This window comes from Brienomyrus brachyistius, chromosome 24 (genome assembly GCF_023856365.1).
Source record: "Brienomyrus brachyistius isolate T26 chromosome 24, BBRACH_0.4, whole genome shotgun sequence".
Lineage (NCBI taxonomy): Eukaryota > Metazoa > Chordata > Actinopteri > Osteoglossiformes > Mormyridae > Brienomyrus > Brienomyrus brachyistius.
In genome coordinates, this window is record NC_064556.1 from 1,953,270 (window position 1) to 1,973,754 (window position 20,485).

A 20,485-nucleotide genomic window follows, 5' to 3' on the forward strand; every position below is an offset into this window, starting at 1 on the left:
ACTGGCACCCCGTTCAGGGCGTCCCCTACCTTCTACCCTGTGATGGACTGACACCCTGCATGGGGCGTCCCCTACCTTCTACCCTGTGATGGACTGGCACCCCGTTCGGGGCGTCCCCTACCTTCTACCCTGTGATGGACTGGCACCCCATTCGGGGCGTCCCCTACCTTCTACCCTGTGATGGACTGGCACCCTGTATGAGGCGTCCCCTACCTTCTACCCTGTGATGGACTGGCACCCCGTTCGGGGCGTCCCCTACATTCTACCCTGTGATGGACTGGCACCCCGTTCGGGGCGTCCCCTACCTTCTACCCTGTGATGGACTGGCACCCCGTTCGGGGCGTCCCCTACCTTCTACCCTGTGATGGACTGACACCCTGTATGGGGCGTCACCTACCTTCTACCCTGCGATGGACTGGCACCCTGTATGGGGCGTCCCCTACCTTCTACCCTGTGATGGACTGGCACCCCGTTCGGGGCGTCCCCTACCTTCTACCCTGCGATGGACTGGCACCCTGTTCGGGGCGTCCCCTACCTTCTACCCTGTGATGGACTGGCACCCCGTTTGGGGCGTCCCCTACCTACTACCCTGTGATGGACTGGCACCCCGTTCGGGGCGTCCCCTACCTTCTACCCTGTGATGGACTGGCACCCCGTTCGGGGCGTCCCCTACCTTCTACCCTGTGATGGACTGGCACCCCATTAGGTGCGTCCCCTACCTTCTACCCTGTGATGGACTGGCACCCCATTAGGTGCGTCCTCTACCTTCTACCCTGTGATGGACTGGCACCCCATTAGGTGCGTCCCCTACCTTCTACCCTGTGATGGACTGGCACCCCATTAGGTGCGTCCCCTACCTTCTACCCTGTGATGGACTGGCACCCCGTTTGGGGCGTCCCCTACCTTCTACCCTGTGATGGACTGGCACCCCATTAGGTGCGTCCCCTACCTTCCGCCTCTAGTGGCTTTTGTTACAAATGGTAGATACACATAATATATGTTATTCTGTCTTAATGATGTCATGATGTATCACCAGACACCCATGTATAGCGCCTTGAGGCCACTCTGTTGTGAAAGTCACTGTATCGAAAACTAACCAAACAAACAACTACATAAACAAACAAACAAACAAATAACAAACCAAACGAACAAATGAACAAACTAATTAATTAATGGTGTGACACCATAAATCAATAAAACCATACTTCACTATTGTCTTTACTCTGGTTTAATATGACTATTGTAATGCCATATTTAACCTCCAGTATGGATCATTTCTATGACTTTAACATCCATACATCCGCACATCCATCATTTAACTGAACCATTTATCAATGTGGCATCCTGGTGAGCCTAGAGCCTATTCCAAGAAGCACAGAGGACATCCTGGCAGATTCTAACCCATCAAAAAAGATTTTCAAATAAAGTCGTTGACACAGTTTGCCTCCCATTCAATGACAGTAGGTGGAGTGGTGAGCATTTCAAATGGGAGCATTATTTAGTATTCCGGGAGTCCGAGCAGCTGAGTTTGTTGTCCGTGAAGAGCAGGTTTACAGGGAGCTTACTGCTCTGCCTGAGAGGAGAGCTTCAGCAATTTCAATGTCACCTCATTGTCACGCCGGGCAATGGGTCTGTAAGAAAGCGGCGCGACACCTCCGGCTGCCGGCGCTGCGGAGCGCCTCCGGGGCTCGCTTCCCGAGGCACCGACCCACAAACCCGCCTCACCACGCGTTTTCTCATCTTCCCCAAATGCAATGCAATCTGCAACAGCCCAGCAAGCTGCGTCCAGACGGTTTCCGGAGTTTCCGGAGGTACAAGGGAAAAAACGCTATTAAGTTACTCTGCTACATTTACAGATTTACTCTTTTTTTAATATGAAAAAAGGTGTTAGATATATTTCCCTAAAAGAATCCCCGGCAGATATATGACGGTGACACATTCATAATGGGTCACGGTAAATATGTAGATGCATTGGCGGATATAATAGTTCAGCGATGCAATCAAGCCATCAGGGCACCCGGTATGAAAGGCGCTAGGCGCGGCGCGAGGCGCAGCGGCGCGCGCTCGGCGGCATAATGACTGCGGCGGACGGCTTTTCCTCCAGAGACCCGGAGTTACATCCCGCCGTTCAATACCTTCTGCTTTTATTATGCTATTTAAAGAAGGTGGCAGCGCCGCTGAAAATGAACACCAGGTGTTTGGTTAAAAAGGAAAAAAAAATGCTTCAAATTACGAAGGAGATGGGCTTATTAAAGACACCGGGAGCTATTGACGGAAAGGTCTCCTTGATTTCTATAGCCGACAGAAAACACGAGAAAATTATTTCTAAAATGCATCTGACATATCTCGTGCATTTTTAATTTGCCGTTTATGAAGCATAACCGGTGTCTCTGCAGGTGCAAATCCTAAATTCTTCCCTGAGTCCTTTCGTTTACGGCAGAAAGCCGGGCAGTGTTGGAGTAAAATATGCCGGTGGGCCAGCTTGCCCGGGGGGATGGGGGGGGCTGGAAGCATGCCTGTCTCCATCTCACAGGCGACCCGAAAAAGACGTCCATGAAAACCCGAAGAGCCTCGGAGAATGAGAAAAGCGTGCAGCCCTTTGCGCCAAAGCGCGTCTGTGTGCTTAAAGCTCAGCGCTGCCAAACTGCCGAGTGTACTTGGACCGCTCAGCCGGCCTGGGGAGCTCTCCATATGCCCATAATTAGAGGCGGGGCGCGGGTGTCAAGAGATGGAGTTAAAGCCCCTGCTCTCGAGTCAAGACCCAGATCAACCCCGGATAACAAGCCAAAACACACAGTCACACAGGAACACACACACATTTTCCCACCATTTCCCCCATTACATCAGAGGACAAGAAGGAATAGCAGAATTAAAAAGACAAACAAGCAATGTCACAATAAATGCACAAGAAATATGATGGATGGATGGATGGATGGATGGATGTTTTCTTATAAAATTATAAACAATATTTATTTACATACAGCAGTTTCTAAATATCAATGTGATTTTTTTTCAAATGTATTTTAGATTTATTATTATATTACAAATTCAAAAGTAACCAACCACATGAGAGCAAAAATGCAAGTATGGGCCATGGACTAATCAGTGACAAGAATTAACCTGGGAGGCGGGATTTCCAGCATCATGGGTGACAGACACTAGGATATCTCAGGAAATATCAATGGGATGCCACCAGGGACGGATTACGGACCGGGCCAGCGGGGCCGCTGCCCAGGGGCCCTTGGGGTGCAGGGGGTCCGTAGGGCCCCTAGCCCAAAACAATTTGCAACGCTTATCAACAATGTATTTTCGTTTGTCTATTTTAGAGGGCCTACATTCTTTGATCCTCTGCCTACAAGGGCCCCTGACCCTATAGGGAGGGCGTTTGGCTGCCAAGGGCCCTTGAATTGTGGTGGTGGTGGTGGGGGGGGGGGGGGGGGGGGCCCTCGCGAACGTTTTGCCCAGGGGCCCACACAACCCATAATCCGTCCCTGGATGCCACTGTCCATGTTAATTATCACCTCCTGTCACTCATCACCCTCTATCACTCATCACCCTCTATCACTCATCACCCTCTATCACTCATCACTTTCGGTCACTCATCTTCATTCCACCTCATGTACTCTATGGAAAATATAGTCCTTGTTCTACCCCGCTGTTTCTCAGTCCAGTCCTCTGAGATCACCAGACAGTCCACATTTTTGCTCCCTCCAAGCTCCCAGCCAATCAAGAACACCGATTACCGGGTACAGGTGCACTGGGAGCGGAGAGGGAGCAAAAATGTAGACTGCCTGGAGGTCCCAGAGGACTGGGTGAAGAAGCACTGTAATCTATCCAGTCTAACACACACATTCACTTTAAATACCCATGTCTTGGTGGAATTAGTACAGTCAAAATGCATTTAAAATGAAACAAACCACGAACCAGAAATAACTAACATGGGAATAACAAACCTAATCATATTATTAGGCAATAAAAATTTTTAAGCTGATGTCGGACAATAACACTCAAGAGAAACAGGAGTATTTAAAAAAGGCTACTTAGACATAATTGGGAATGGCATTGCCAAACTGCATAATTAATGTGCAGAGGATTCATCTCCTATTCATACCTATCCGACCGGCACAAAACAGCTACACTCTCCGTGCCTGCATACATTTCTGCATAGTTACAAGTGGTTAGTGCTGAGCTATTGTAGACACGGCTGTCAAACACCCTCGGGTACAAAAAAGGGCCATGATATCTCGTCCCTCTTTCATACAGGAGCCACAGGTGAGAAACTTCAGTAGAATATATTCAATTATCAGGCAAGTAGCTGCTGTCATCCAGAATGAGGAGACTACAAAGGCAATTTACTGAAGAGGACCGAAAAGTCTGTTCTTTCCAGATAATGGGATTGCTTTGAAATAGTAAAAATTACGTTTCCCACTCAGAAAGCCTAATGAATAGTGGCAGAGCAATATCCAAACAATATCCTAAAGTATGCATGACCAAGGCGGCAGAAACGGCGGCATGGAGCGATTCCACACTTAAAATGTGTCTTTGCATAATTAACTAATTACGTTCCATTTATGTTACAGCTTTGATGCTATATCTCTGTAATGGGGACGGAAGTACTGTGTGAAAGTATTTAATTCAGGTTTCCTGGCTAGGAAAAGAAAATATTTATATTCTGCTTCCCAAAACCCTGATTAGGACCAGAGTTTGGATGGATGGATGGATGGATGGACGGATGTATATCCCTCTCCTGACGCAGAAAGGAGAAATCCCAGATAGTCTGGATACTTCCCAGACTAGTCCTTCTGACTGTAGTTCCCAAAATGCATTGCAGCTGACAAAACCCTAATGAAGAAGAACTGAGCATGTTAGTGTCGGACATTTTTATAACTCCGCTTACAGGTGATTTAACTCTCACAAAGTAACAATATTGCAGGCTATCATACCTCCGGGCAGGTGGCCAGGGCCTGCAAACAGTCCTCAGTTTTGCTCCCAGCCAATACAGAACAGCCGGATACCTGGTACAGGTGCATTGGGAGCCGGGAGGGAGCAAAAATGTGAACTGTCCCCGAGGACCGGGTTGGGAAACACTAGTTAAGGTACAAAATACGCATCCACAGTGCGCAATACTGGCGTTATACCTCAGCGTTTCCCTCCAGCTGGATTACTGCACTCTTCATGCATCATTTTACAACAGAAAATATCGTGAAGCCCCCAATCACCCACTGATCATCTGCTCTCATTTTGATCTCTTAAGTCATTAAAAATGCATTCTGTGCAATTAGTATAGAAATCACAATTATAATATTTTCCTTTCATGTTAGAATCACTGCTTCTGCTCAAACCATGACTGCCCTCTGATGCGGTATCTGTGGTATTGTGAGCATTTCTTAAATACATTATGAAATATTATAACATCAACTGAAAGCTTATGAATGACAGTCAAATAATTTGGATCAGTCATGTTATTTCTGATTCTGCAGAGCAAATGAAAACAATCAGTCAACAGCAAGCAGGCCTTTCCCTACACGTATCACTGTACCCTGGCATCTTTCATGTAGACAGTAAATGCAAAATAATAATAATAATAATAATAATAATAATAATCGAGAATCTGTTGCTGCTTATTAGCAATTTTGGATGGTCTATGAGCAAGTATTCATTAAGAACGGCTCATTAGTCAAAGACTATGATTAAGCTGCTAGATTTTGAGACCAGGTGCACAAAGCTTGTGGTGATAATTAATACTATTACATAGGCAAGAATGTAATGAGGATAATGCATCGTATAGAGTATTTATACCATGGATACAATTCCATCCGGAAGATCCTCAGAAAATAAAGGAGAATTGAAAAATGAGATTAAATCATAGTTACTGATATCCTGTGCTATCGTCTAAAGATCACATTTGCAGGAGTGTTGTGATTCTCTGCACACCTGACTTAGTTAAACCTACTTCAGACTCATAAAATCATGGGGTATCCCGCCAGTGGATGCATTATCCACACGGCCTTATTGAATAACAGCCGCAGTCAGACCTGCTGTCTGTCTTAGACAGTTCAGACGCTTCCCAGACCTCCAACACTTTATGGATTATGTTGAAATCGGTCTCTTTAAACTTCCACGCTCCAGAGGTTAGTCCTGGTTCCAAGAGCTGCCTAAGAGTATGACAGGAGACCGAGACATCGTCTTATGAACGCCGGAAAAAGTTGCGATGTGTCGTGCGCAGTAAAAATGGGCAGGGAGATGGCAAATGATGACGGCAAGAACCTTCATTAGACAAAATAAAGACTGCAGAGCCTCCTGAGAGCCTCCTGAGAGCCTCCTGAGAGCCTCCTGAGAGCCTCCTGAGAGCCTCTGACCCGTATCTGAATTTTACAGGAGAAACTCCGGCCTCATTTGCCCCCACCCCCCGCCCCCCCACCTCTCACCCACGGCGACAGCAATATGCTTCTCCTACCCGTGTTGCAGGTTTTGTGGAGTAACAAACAGAAAGTCACAGACGCTTGGCGTTTTAATCTTTGGGAGTCTTTGATAAAATAATCACTGTAGCTGGTGTGTCAATGTCTGCTGCAGGAAAAGTAAAGTAATCTGTAAAGGTGAGCTGGGCAGGTTGGCCCTGCGACTTCGACGGGTAACCTTTTCGTTGGCTTTCATCTAAGTTCGCTCTCATTTCATTTAAAGGCAAGATTTTCACTTGACACGGGTGTGGAATTGCTGATACTCATATGAGCTGAAGAGCGTCATACACGCTGAGTGTGAACCACAGTCAAGCAGGAAAGAAACTGCATGTCTGACTAAACCAGCCCTGCATAGACCTACGTGCCCAAAGTGGCGAGCAAAACTGCAAAACTCACTAAGTGCACTGGATATCACAACAAACGGACCGAGTGAGTTTTGGATTTTTACTCTGCAGTTATGTTGTAAGAAACAACAGCTATCTTACCCAAAGGATCTAAGAGGGAGTAAGCATTGTCTGTAATAACATGTCAGAGAGGTGTTACTCCACATGCTTCCCACAACCAGACGCAGCATTCAGCCCAAACAGGCACAGATGGGCTCAAGATCGTAAGGAATTCTGGGAACTTAGTTGTAATGGATGCTTAGTTTGCAACTTTACCTGTTTTAGATTAGTACAGCATGTGCTACTCAGAAACTCAACAAGAATGAAGATAGTACACCGGATGCGGCCTACCTTGCGGACGCGGCCTACCTTGCGGACGCGGCCTACCTTGCGGATGCGGCCTACCTTTGAGGTCCAGGTTGCGTGCTCCGTTGGAGTGCTGCGTCACGGTGCGGGAGTCGATCTTGAGGGTGTGCACGTTGTTGGCGTCCCGGGAAACCACCACGCTGTGCCACTGGTTGTCGTTAAGCTGTTTTTCTGAGTTGCCCTTCATGAGGGAAGGTCCATTGCCCAGGTCAAAGACATAGTGGATATACCTGAAGGGGACCAGAGCGTCATGGAGAAGCCTTAGTACGGCGACAGTAAAGCGGCATCATACAACAGGCGCCACAAATCCAGGTATTCCACAGCTGACTTGTGAGATCAAACACAAAGCAGAAAACCCTACGACCTATGAGGTATTATATCAATGCTATACATGTATATTATATACACACTACATTATACATTATAGACAGTGTGTGAATATTTATTACTAGGGATAGACTTATCACCATTGAAGTAATCATTTCTAGGAAAGATTACTTTCCCTTTGAGAAAATGAAGGTCTTTCAAAGGTTGCTGTCTTTCAGCGTAGAAGTGTTTTAAAAAGCACGGCACACAACGGACATTGTTTTCAATATATAAATTTGTTCTGCCCGTTTCCCGCCTGTCAACAGAGCGACACGCGCCCGACGACTTTACTTGATGACTGACGCGAGCCGAGGCGTCTACAGGCAAACCACGTAAGCCCTGCAGACAAAGAGACCAGCTTCATTCGGGTCAGAACAATTTAGTCCAGGTCTCTGTGCTGAAAATGCCATTAATGACTAGAAAAAGTAGCACATTACACATTCGGTTCTGAGGGTCCGAGGTTACGCGATGTCTTCCGCTCTTTAATTTCTTGTGACTGCAGCAAATTTCTGGATGATATAGGATAGATGTTTTTTTTTATTCTGAAACTCACCAGCCCCGAATTCACTGCCCTTTTCTTCTGAAACAGGCTTTTTTCCCCTCCGATTTAAGAACATCTTGAACTGAACAAAAGGCCTTTTCCTCAGATCGCTGTGGGCTCACAGGATTACATTACTCCTCATTATAGGAAATGATTTATTGTGCTAGAGTGCTTATTTACTCATTTAATTTCTGCACGCTATTTACTGTGAATTGACAGATCACCCTTCCGCAATTGTTGCCCGGCACTGTTCTGCGAATTGTGAACGACGCCCATAACGACATTTCACTGAGCCCTATTGGATGCTCATAACACCCCCAAAACTGACCAAAACTGCATGTGGTGCTGAACTGCCGCCCAATGCACCTCAAACCCAAGCACTTCTCATCCATGGAAATACTCCAGGTCTGCATTTATATCGCTGGCTAAAAAACCTCAGGTATAACCTGCTTCACAAAATATTCTGTTTATTTTTAACTGACCTAGCCTCACAAAGCCCCCCCCCCCCAAAGTTCACCTCTACCGGACTCAGAGCAAATATTTACAGTGAAGGGATGTTTGCAATGTGCAGCTACCTCATTACTCTGCACAGAAACATCTGCTATATAAATGAAGACAGACAGACAGACAGACAGACAGACAGACAGATAGATAGATAGGATAACAGACAGACAGAAAGACGGACAGACAGACAGTCAGTCAGAGAGAAAGACAGACAGCTGACATTAGGCTGTGATAAACGGCGTGAGGAAGTCCTGCCCACCCCTTGACCAGCTCCACCACGATGAAGTCGCTTCCGTCTCCGCTGTTGAAGAGCAGCAGGCCGTCGGAGGTCGTGGTCTTAAACTGGAAGAAGAGGTGCATGGAGGCGTAGGCCTGCAAGGTGGCCAGCGCCAGGTAGCTGGCCTTGTTCCGGAAGGTGACGGGGTCGGCGATGATGTGGCGCATGCCGAAGCGGGCATTCAGCTCGCAGTAGGAGATGTCCCCGTTCTTGCACTGGTCCAGGTAGGGCACCCCGTTGAAGGAGAGCCCCTGGAGGTGTCCGATGAAGTTGGACGGCACCACAGAGATAAAACGGCGTTCCGTCATGATGCCCGTCTCGATGTTGTGGAACTCCAGCTGCGTGTGCGCACCGGTCATTTGGCCTGTGGGGGGGGGGGGGGGGGTTCAGCCAGAACAACTGTTGCCATGGCAGCGCGATCGCCCACTCAGAGGTAACTCAGACACGAAATGGTCGCTCTTGCTGGCCGCCCATAGATGGCGTGCATGCAGTCACGTCGTACCCTCACCCTCCACGGTGACGTTGTCCACTGAGAGCTGCAGGCTCTTGCCGCGGCGCACCACCTTCACCGAGTGCCACTCGTTATCGTTGAGCTTCTGTCCTGCGAACAGCGTCTCCGGTCCCTTGCCTGCGAGAGGGACACAGGGGTCAGTGACCGCAGTGAGCATCCGCCTGTGGTGGAGCCGCACCTACCGTCTACCCGGGGTGGAGGGGACCCGTATGCGAGCGTCACACACACACACCAAGTACACGCACACGCGTGTGTCTGGATACACTCATGCACAAATAAGGACACGGACACACACACACGCACACACACATGAACACATTCACACATATCTTTGGACAAACACATGTATGTATTTGGACACACATATACATGCATGTCTTGGAGATACACACACACATCTCAGGATACACATATTAATGGGACACACATACAGGTGTGTCCTTCGACACACACATGCCTTTGGGCACACACACACACACACACACACACACACACGTTCCTACTCTTTTCTCCAGTTACCCCCTCCATCACCGCAGTTATTCATACACGCTTCTCTATTTCACCATACAGCCGTGTCCATATCATATTTCCAACATGGCCGAGACCTTGCAGACTGATCCCTGCCATCAGATAGATGATGACCTTCAGTGGAAGCCCACAGCCTGAATTATCGGCTGCCGCTGGAAACCTCACGGCTGGCTCCCGGAGAGCACCCAAGCCTCGGGCTTTATTTTATTTGATTCTATTTCCACGAGTTTTTTGCTTGACAATGTTGACACTAGAAAGGCGGGCGGATTACTAAGGCGAAGCAGACTGTTGCAGAAGTATACATACAGTGTCCTAGCATAAAGAAGTATGCTTCACAGCAGCATTCAGATACACTGCCCTAGCATACAGAAGTATGCTTCACAGCAGCATTCGCATACAGTGTTTTAGCATACAGAAGTATGCTTCACAGCAGCATTCGCATACAGTGTCCTAGCATACAGTTGTACAGTACGCTTCACAGCAGACGTCGCATACACTGCCTTAGCATACAGAAGTATGCTTCACAGCAGCATTTGGATACACTGCCCTAGCATACAGAAGTACAGTATGCTTCACAGCAGCATTCAGATACACTGCCCTAGCATACAGAAGTATGCTTCACAGCAGCATTCAGATACACTGCCCTAGCATACAGAAGTATGCTTCACAGCAGCATTCAGATACAGTGCCCTAGCATACAGAAGTATACTTCACAGAAGCATTCGGATACAGTGTCCTAGCAGTCTCCTCTCCTTGGCCTGAACAAAGGCGTTACCATGCGAATGTCTAATTACGATGTTAAGAGTGACAGACTAATCAGCTGTGATCTGTTAATAGGTCTAACAATGCTGCACTCTTAACTGTGAAATGAAAATCTATTTATTGCACATTTCTACTCATCCAATTCGATACCCCACACGCACCAGTACGTTCCCACCTATGAGGTGGTTTAGTCTCTCTCTTATGCCGTGATGTCCAGAGGCCTGTGCCATGAAGCAGGATTTCTTGCTTAGCCAGATAACTTATCATTTAAGGTAGTCTGGGATAAAAGCAAGTGAACAAAGATAAAATGCATTTAGCCCAGACCACCTTAAATCCAACAAGGTATCCAGTTACAGCAAGAAAGTAAGCAAGAAAACCTGTTTTGTGAAACAGGCCCCAGGTATTAATATGTCATATTTATATTCCTATGTCATTTATATTTATATATCTTTTGTTTTAATGCCTTAATGTTCCACAAAGCAGGATTTCTCAGTTAGCTGGGTTAATTTAAGCTAGAAGTCAGGATCATCCAATAAGAGTTTAGGTAAGAAGCATTCCTATTGGACGATCATGATTTCTAGGTTAAGTTAACCCAGCTAACTGAGATATCCTGATTCGTGGAACACCCCCCAGGTCTTAAAATGCCATATTTATCTCTCGATACTTATTTCCTATTATTTACCTGCATTTGAGCTATGCACCTCAGCGCATCATGTCCCTGAAACCGATGGCAGAGAAACATAGGCTTTGACCCAACGTCGGTATTAAGGAAGACTTTGTGTTCCTGTTATGTGGGCGACCTGCTTTTTGGATAGAACGGCGCTGGCATCGCTTAAATGCACCCTGTCCCATGGCAGTGCAGGACTGGGGGGGTCACATGTGCCTCATTTTGTCCAGTGTTTTCCTGAGGTATAATCGGAGAGAATCATTACAGGTGACTGATAGCATAATTACTGAGGATCTTGTAGCCAATTTCTAGCTGCTCTAATGTTCGTTGTTATACTCTAAATGGAGCCTCTGCATGAATTCAAAAATCACGCACTGACCTCTAACCTCACTGGACATTCATCTGTTTCCAAGCAACAAATGCGATACATCAAAGGGGAAGCAGTCAGGCCAACGCAGGCAGTCTCGCAGCAAACGGTGCAGTCTGGCCCAGGTTCATACACCCTTCCCTCCCGCCCGCACGTAGGACACGCAGCGTCGTCGCGGCAAACGGTGACATCGCATCTCGCCCTTCTCTGCGTCGCAGCTTGGCGGCACGGAGGCTGCTGGGAAATTACGCCACTACCCTTCTGGTTGAAAATTGTCAAGGTCAAAGGTTAACCATGCGAGCAGCAGTGCGACACTGACGCCCGGAGTGCATCTGCGAAGAAAGCGACTATTCTACATCATTCCACCTCAAGCACATCTATATTACCATGAGTGCTGGAGTAGCAGGTTTTATGAAAAGATACACATCGTCCAGATGCCGGTGGTCTGACAATTTAAACACCGTGTCCGAGGCAGTCTGAGCGGCTAAACTTTATTTCTGAAAAGAACTGTTATTCTACTAATCGGCTCAGCTACCAATTAACCTTGTGTGCTATTAGAAGCAGCTATGCGCAACAAATGTGACGGAAAGCAAAGGCTGTTACTGTTGCTAAACTCATTTTTCGTTATTACACGCAAGTACAAATGTTCTTTCCCCCGAACAAGTTGTATAAGTTACATGGGGTAAAAGACGACGCTTGTATTACAGCTTTTGGAAGCAAAGACTGTATTTTGCAAGGAAGCAAAAACTGTATCTAACAAGTACTAAACGCGGATGTTTTCCATTCTGTAAGATTTCGGGAAAGCACCCCCCCCCCTTCGAGGCATATGGTTATTAAACGATTTTTGTGATCTTCCAGCAAAATCACCCTGGAGCTCCATAGAACAAACGGCATTTTGGCAAATTGAGCGAGATGTGAGATGAGGCTGTTTTTCCAAACGCACATGCCAAGTTGTTTATGCTACACACAGCACAGACCTGAGCATTTTACCTACGAGACTGAAAAAAAAATTTGCAAAAATTATGCTAACTAATAAATAACAAAACATCACATTGCTGGATCAATTGCTTAAAGGAAAACAAGGGAAAATTTGATTCATAGTTTTATTTTACGATTGTAATACATATTCAGGAGTATTGCTCCAGTAGGATCCCTAAGGTTTGTATATAAAACATGGGGGTTGGGATTGACTGCCAGTTTTTGCACAGGGAAGTGTCACAGGTGAAGATTTCTCTACTAAAACACAAGGAGGGAAAGTTCCTTATAAAAAAAAAAAAGACAAAATTAGTTGGTAAATTATTGGCATGTATTTTTTGAAGTTAAAATCTGTCTTTGACTGATTCACTTTCCTGCAGATCAAACGAATTGAAGTCGAGTCAAACACCAAGTGGCCTGGGTGGTATTAAAATTCACTCAATGAAGCCATTCCAGGCCCTTAATGTACTGCCTACGACGTCTGGAGTAATTTGCGTGTGCAAAAATGAGTGTCGTTTTCATCATGAATTCTACTTGTCTAAGTAAATCTGTCCCAGAGGTGATTTAAGATTCAAGGCAAGATTGAACAAACAAAAATATTAACTCAGCTGGAAGGAAATAATGTCTGTAATTTCAGTCATATCACAATATTTGCTATTCGGCTTCTCTTTTGCATATTTTTTTCTGGCTTTTAAAAGGTCTAATTAGACTAAAACCGCAGGAGTAATGCAACAATAGCACAATGAATTTTATCAGTAAAGTATTCTTTATAGAATTACATTTAATAATCTGGATGCAAGCCCAGAAACTCATAGGTATGGCGGAATAAAGCAGAACTGTTTTCGACGGCGTCCATCACTTGATTTGCATTGTGTGTTCATCAAAACTCACATCATTAGATAGCCTCATTAAACTGTGCTGGTTAAAACAACGGACAGCTTGGAAAGAAGAAAATAATAATTGGTTAGTACTTAAACGCTCTATTAAACACTAAATAAAAAAGCAAAACTGCGACCAAAAATACCACCAGCTAAAAAGACGCTGCTACCTCAGACTCGGGTGTGAACGGCGCAGCCAGTGGGGTAAAAGGAAGCCTCCCTCACGAGTGCAGCCAAGCCTATCAGAGCTCGGCAGCGGTATCCTTCCGCCCCGTCTGTCCAATCACGGCACTGTCTTCACCTTCCTGCTCCCCTCGCGAGCCAGTACTACTCCCGCCATGAGACAGGAAGATGAGAGCTATTTGAAGAGGCCGACATGGACGTACTGTGATACAGGTTATGACTAATGACATCAATGCGCCAATAATCAACTCCGACTGGGCTGTGCGGCTTTTAGGCACCACTGAGGCCCGATTCACTAACGAAAGCATCTTTTTGTTGCCGCAATTATTCTTGCATTTTCACGAACAGTAACAAATACGCAGGTACCATTAGTCCGACCGACTAAGATGCGAGTTTTTCCAAGTGTCTAAAGGTCTCCTGCCATTAATTGAAGTAATATTAAAGGATTATTCTGCTGCCGTGCACAATTTACAAACATCTGATTTCGGTCGACATTCTTGGACTAGGTGATTGTTGCCACAAATTCCTCGGCAGTGAGGCATGAACTTAGTTTCTAATCCAGAAAAAAAATCTATTCCTTACCATTAAACATCCTAAACAAAACTTCACCGGGCAGAGATGGGGCCCAGGCAAGGAGAGGGATTTTGGGAGCGTGGAGAGGGACGTCACTGCGGCCTTGGAGGAAGCAGACGGGCAGGGTCGCTCGCCCCGCATGCGCTGAGTCAGCATTCACACTTCGCCAGGACGCTGCCTGCCCAGGACATTTCACGCTGTGACCAGCAGGGCGGCGGGGCGGGCCATCCATTTGACCCGGGACCTCTACAACCATCTGTGCCCTCGCTTGGCGGAACACCAGCCCCGCCTCCTCCCCCCCCCCTGCACCCGGTCACGTTCCACAACTGCACAGCCCTCCCCCTGGCCTCCCCTTGGGGGGCGTACCGGCTCGGTGAGCGGTGAGACAAACAGATGGGTGTTTTCGAGATTACATCACGGCGGACCATAAGACGGCATTGCACCCCGCTGACGCCGAGATCACACAACAGACGGGAGCGGAGGGCGTGTTCAGAACCCCCGAAAACAACCCCCCCCCCCACCTCGCAGCCACCACGCAAGAATTATCACGTCTCCCCAGCCGAAACCTCTCTTATCCTCAGGTACCTCCCTCTCCATCATCCGTCCTGTCGCAGGTTCATCGCCCCTTTTCCGGAAGCGTCTCAGTCTTCACTGGGGCTCCTGTCCTGACAGCGGATGTTAAGGTGGGCGGACGGGTGGTATAGACCCCCCTGTCTGCCTGACACGCTGGCGGAGCGGGAATGTGCCGACATAATCATCTGGGAGGTCAGATACCACCACGAAAAAATAATGGAGCAGAAATGATATTAATGCTGTGGGGTTTCCTGGGAACAAGTAAGAAATAACAGGCGCAAATAAAGGTATTCTAAAAATAGCAAATGCCTTCAAGGCAAGCAAACCATGAAAAAAGCAGACTAAGGCTGTGCTATGTATAGATACAGCTTCACTAACAGTGGCTCATTATTCAAAGAAAGCAGGAAATAAAATCAAATGAGCAAAAATTCAAGTCCCAGAACGATTTGCTAGACATTAAATGATATTTTCTGTATTATTTTGAACTAATGAATCAAATAATCCTGTGAGAATATAGATTGTATAAAAAAATACACACAGTATATAAAATCATATATAATAAAAACACACGATTCCTGTCACTCTGCCTTGTGCATAATGAGCTCCAGACCCAGAATAGAACAAGCGGATGCAGAAATGGATGGATGGATGGATCTCTATTACTTTAAAACACATTTGTCGCCTAATTAGTTATGTTAGGATACGATTTTGCACTATTACAAGACAATTACTTCTAAGAGACACAGTGATTGAGTATCATTGTAGTAAAGCTACATTATTCTTGCTAGATTCAGAACGGCTACCTATTTTAAAAACTTTACGCAAGGATGAATACTGATTCCCAAATAAGCTACAAATTTCAACTTAAAAAAGAGAGAAATTAATTAAAACTGAAAACCTTCGTAGCAGGATCCCACGTGACTTACGGCCGTTTTATTGGAAGTGAGCTGGCTTGCGATAGCCTCAAAAATATTTACACAGAAGCCATCTGGTAACGCGGCGGGGGCCAAGAAACGCGCAGCAGGCCGGACGGACGGAGAAAAAGGCGGGCCGGCGTCAGCCTGGCTCCGCGTTCGTCCCCCATTAACGTGCCGACCGTCCTGACACTTGATCGATGGCTGGGCCAACAGTTATCCTTTCCGTTCGCTCATGGGTACTACGAGGGGCCCGCCGCGCTTAAAGTGCCACACTGGGTAGCTTTAATTTGCTAAAATGACAAAAATCTGCGACCTGCAGATTCCATTGTTTGACGACTGACTTCGATAAAACAACAAGCGGCCTATCAACGTGCAGTATTGACCTTCCTAAACGGCGCCTCTATTTTGAGGCCTAGCTAGGCGTTTCCACCTGCCCGGGAAATGCGTGCATGCCGTCCACATGACTCTGCTGGCAGAAATGCAAATAGCCATGCGACAGGTCTACATTGGATTTGGGCGCAGCTAAAACTCATCATGCATTTTAATGTGAGTTTTGCAGACATGGCATATACAGGAAAATGGTACGCGGTTTTCCAGGAAGCCCTTTTGTGACAAATCCATTCAGAATTCCTGAAACATGCATTTCATTTAATTTAATGAAGAAGAAAAAATATAAATATATTGCTTTTCTTAAATAAGGACACAAAATAAGGTCAGGGGTGCTCAAGAAATTTCATGAGGTACCTGATATATTATGCATCCAGGCATTTTTCTGCTATTTAAGACAGAGGACATAAGATGATTTGAGCTGCAATATCACGGCCTTCCAACTTGATTAACATCATGCCACGTTTACATTGATATCACTTTCTCCTGTCATACGATATCATATTTATCATCAAAAGCTCTTACGTGGCCCCTATCTTGATATCTAATTAAGACACTCGGAGAAAGGTTGCCTCGCAGTTCCATAAAGCATCGTCTGGAAGCTCTACCCACTCATGAAAGCGTCTTTTTCGTTAAGATGAAAGGCCCATAACGATAAGTAGATGTGCGATAGGCATATCTCGGCTTCCAGATGCATCTCAATTCCCTTCCCCTGTACAAGAGGGCCGCTTCGCCTGAGCTAACGTGCTGCGTGACATTCAGCCCAGAAAGCTCCGCAAGCTTTGGCTATGCGAAGGCCACATTCATCACACCCTTCCTGTGGATGATGCAGGCGTGTGACCTCCAAGTCTTCATCAGGAAGCAGAAGTGTATCCCTGTCGATACCAAGGCAGTTTCTTAAAGGATATTTGGCAAGTATTTGGTACAGAAATGTCACGTTTTTCAGTGAAGTTTTATCTAAACACCTACAACTTTCAGTTAGTCCTACACTGGGCACATAAATATAAGGCAACTATATGTATGAATAGACATAGAAGAACAGTAAAAAGTTAAAGCATATGCAACTGAGAACCTAAAAGTTCATATGCTTACAATAATACATTTTATTAGTTTACCCCTTTCACTGCATTTTCGTGAGAAGAGTGGGATTAAGCTCTGGGGTTGTGTGAGGTTCACACTGGGAAAGGCCTTTATGGCAACTGTGATCAGGAGGCAAGAAAATCTGAATCAAATCTATAGGCTGATAGTATAAGGTACTGCTTTACATTACGTGTACCTTCATAATGCATTCATAGAACATGCAGTGTGGCTTCCTAATACATTCATAGAGCATTCAGTGCGTCTTCCTAATACATTCATAGAACATTCAGTGCGTCTTCCTAATACATTCATAGAGCATTCAGTGCGTCTTCCTAATACATTCATAGAACATTCAGTGCGTCTTCCTAATACATTCATAGAGCATTCAGTGCGTCTTCCTAATACATTCATAGAGCATTCAGTGCGTCTTCCTAATACATTCATAGAGCATTCAGTGCGTCTTCCTAATACATTCATAGAACATTCAGTGCGTCTTCCTAATACATTCATAGAGCATTCAGTGCGTCTTCCTAATACATTCATAGAACATTCAGTGCGCCTTCCTAAAACATTCATAGAACATTCAGTGCGTCTTCCTAATACATTCATAGAACATTCAGTGTGTCTTCCTAATACATTCATAGAGCATTCAGTGCGTCTTCCTAATACATTCATAGAACATTCAGTGCGCCTTCATAACATGGCCTGAAATACTGATTTTGTGTGTGCCACACACCTCAACTTATATTTTAATTATTAATGTGGAAATTTCTTATTCTGTTATTTTTCCACGAGTTCCTTCTGGGGAAACCTTCAGAGAAAATGACAGTTACTGAATAAAGAGGGATGTGCTGTGGTTCCTCCAAAGAAATTAAAAACACAGCTCTGGGAAGGGGGGGGTTACCTAGGCTAGTGCTCTGCATTAGCAGGCCTGATTTCTGTAATGGCCCTGCCTAGACTGGATGTCCGAACGCTGCCCGCACTCTCTCTCCGAACGCTGCCCGCACTGTCTCTCCGAACGCTGCCCGCACTCTCTCTCCGAACGCTGCCCGCACTGGCTCTCCGAACGCTGCCCGCACTGTCTCTCCGAACGCTGCCCGCACTGGCTCTCCGAACGCTGCCCGCACTGGCTCTCCGAACGCTGCCCGCACTGTCTCTCCGAACGCTGCCCGCACTGTCTCTCCGAACGCTGCCCGCACTGTCTCTCCGAACGCTGCCCGCACTGTCTCTCCGAACGCTGCCCGCACTGGCTCTCCGAACGCTGCCCGCACCGTCTCTCCGAACGCTGCCCGCACTCTCTCTCCGAACGCTGCCCGCACTCTCTCTCCGAACGCTGCCCGCACTCTCTCTCCGAACGCTGCCCGCACTGGCTCTCCGAACGCTGCCCGCACTCTCTCTCCGAACGCTGCCCGCACTGGCTCTCCGAACGCTGCCCGCACTCTCTCTCCGAACGCTGCCCGCACCGGCTCTCCGAACGCTGCCCGCACCGTCTCTCCGAACGCTGCCCGCACTGGCTCTCCGAACGCTGCCCGCACCCTCTCTCCGAACGCTGCCCGCACTGTCTCTCCGAACGCTGCCTGCACCCTCTCTCCGAACGCTCATATCTCTCTCTCGTCTTTTTCCCAGCTTACATCAGCGGCTTTTGATTTTGAGTAAAGAAAACAAAAAGTGAGTCTTCGGTTCAGGCACATGGTTACCTACTATAAATAGCAACAGGAACATCGTAACCCTTTCGGTAGCGGCCTGGCATGTGTGCAGAAAGCCTACTCTGAAATCTGCCACGACTCTTTGCCTTTTTTTTTTTTGATTGAATTCATCTAAAATATTCTAAAAATGTTTTGGGAAAGACCCCCACTGGCAAAAGGAAATGGTAGATTATAAGTTAGTAAGAAGCTGTCTCATGTTTACGGAGGTTCATACGCTGAGCGACTTCGGCATTCCTTTAATCTTTATATATGCTTTAGAGCAGATCTTTAATGGCTTATTTTTATTTAACAGCTTTATAACTTGATTCATTCATTGGGGTAATTTCATTTCGAGGTGTTTGCCTCCATGAGCATCGTTGCGTCTTTGAGTACCTTGAAAACCGCTCTATAAGTAAAATGTATTATTGTTATAATAATAATAATAATAATAATTATTATTATTATTATTATTATGGGTGGCGACCGCATAAGCAGCCAGGCACATCATACATACCATAACAAACGTCTAAAACAACAGGAAACATCTCAACATGCCAGGAGAGCAACCGCTCTGTCACCGTACCACTGACCCAGGCAGAGCGGAAACCTCGGCTGTAAGATTTGACATATGGTGACTCCTTTTGCAGCAAATAACAATCAGACGATGTACTTAAAAGAATGAAAGCCTCATAGAATATTTTAGGACTTTAGTGAGGGTTTATTTGTCTGCTAACGGACTTACGCGCTGCACAGTGCACAGGAAAACACACTCCAATGCAGTGACTCCCAAGCCGGTCCTTGGGAAATCCCGGACAGTCCACGTTTTTGCTCCCTCCCAGCTCCCAGCCAATGTGTGTGTGTGTGTGTGTGTGTCTGTATGTGTGTGTGTTTGTGTGTCTGTGTGTGTGTCTGTATGTGTGTGTGTCTGTGTGTGAGTATGTGCGCGAGAGTGTGTCTGTGTGCGTGTGTGTGTGTGAGCGTCCGTGTGTGTGTGTGTGTGTGAGCTCACATGTGTGTCTGTGCCTGTGTGTGTGTCTGTGTGTGTGAGTATGTCTGTACCTGTGTGTGTGTGTGTGTCTGTGTGTGTGTGTGCATGTGTGTGTGTCTGTGTGTCCGTGTGTGTGTCTGTGAGTATGTCTGTGCCTGTGTGTGTGTCTGTGTGTGTATGTGTGTATCCATGTGTGTGTGTGTATGTGTGTGTGCTCGTGTGTGTGTGTGTCTGTGTGTGTGAGCTCACATGTGTGTCTGTGCCTGTGTGTGTGTCTGTGTGTGTGTATGTGTGTGTCTGTGTGTGTCCGTGTGTGTGTGTGTATGTGCTCGTGTGTGTCTGTGTGTGTCAGTATGTCTGTGCCTGTGTGTGTGTCTGTAGGTACCTTTGTATATACATTAGTAATACAGTCAGGTCTTTACTAACAAAGCATGTGCACATGTGAGGACTCCATACATTAAGGCAGCACTGTGAAACACTGCACAGCAGCAATAAGCCTATTCGCTATGTCTGTAC

General features: G+C 46.4%; 1 protein-coding gene across 1 annotated transcript in view; it reads right to left on the reverse strand.

Moving 5' to 3' along the window:
* Positions 1-20,485, reverse strand: part of LOC125720187 (neurexin-1-like) — a 609,464-nt gene that overhangs the window by 261,866 nt on the left and 327,113 nt on the right. Inside the window, 3 exon segments of the mRNA XM_048995368.1 lie at positions 7,247-7,437; positions 8,878-9,259; positions 9,404-9,523. Of these exon segments, the coding sequence (XP_048851325.1) occupies positions 7,247-7,437; positions 8,878-9,259; positions 9,404-9,523 (693 nt within the window).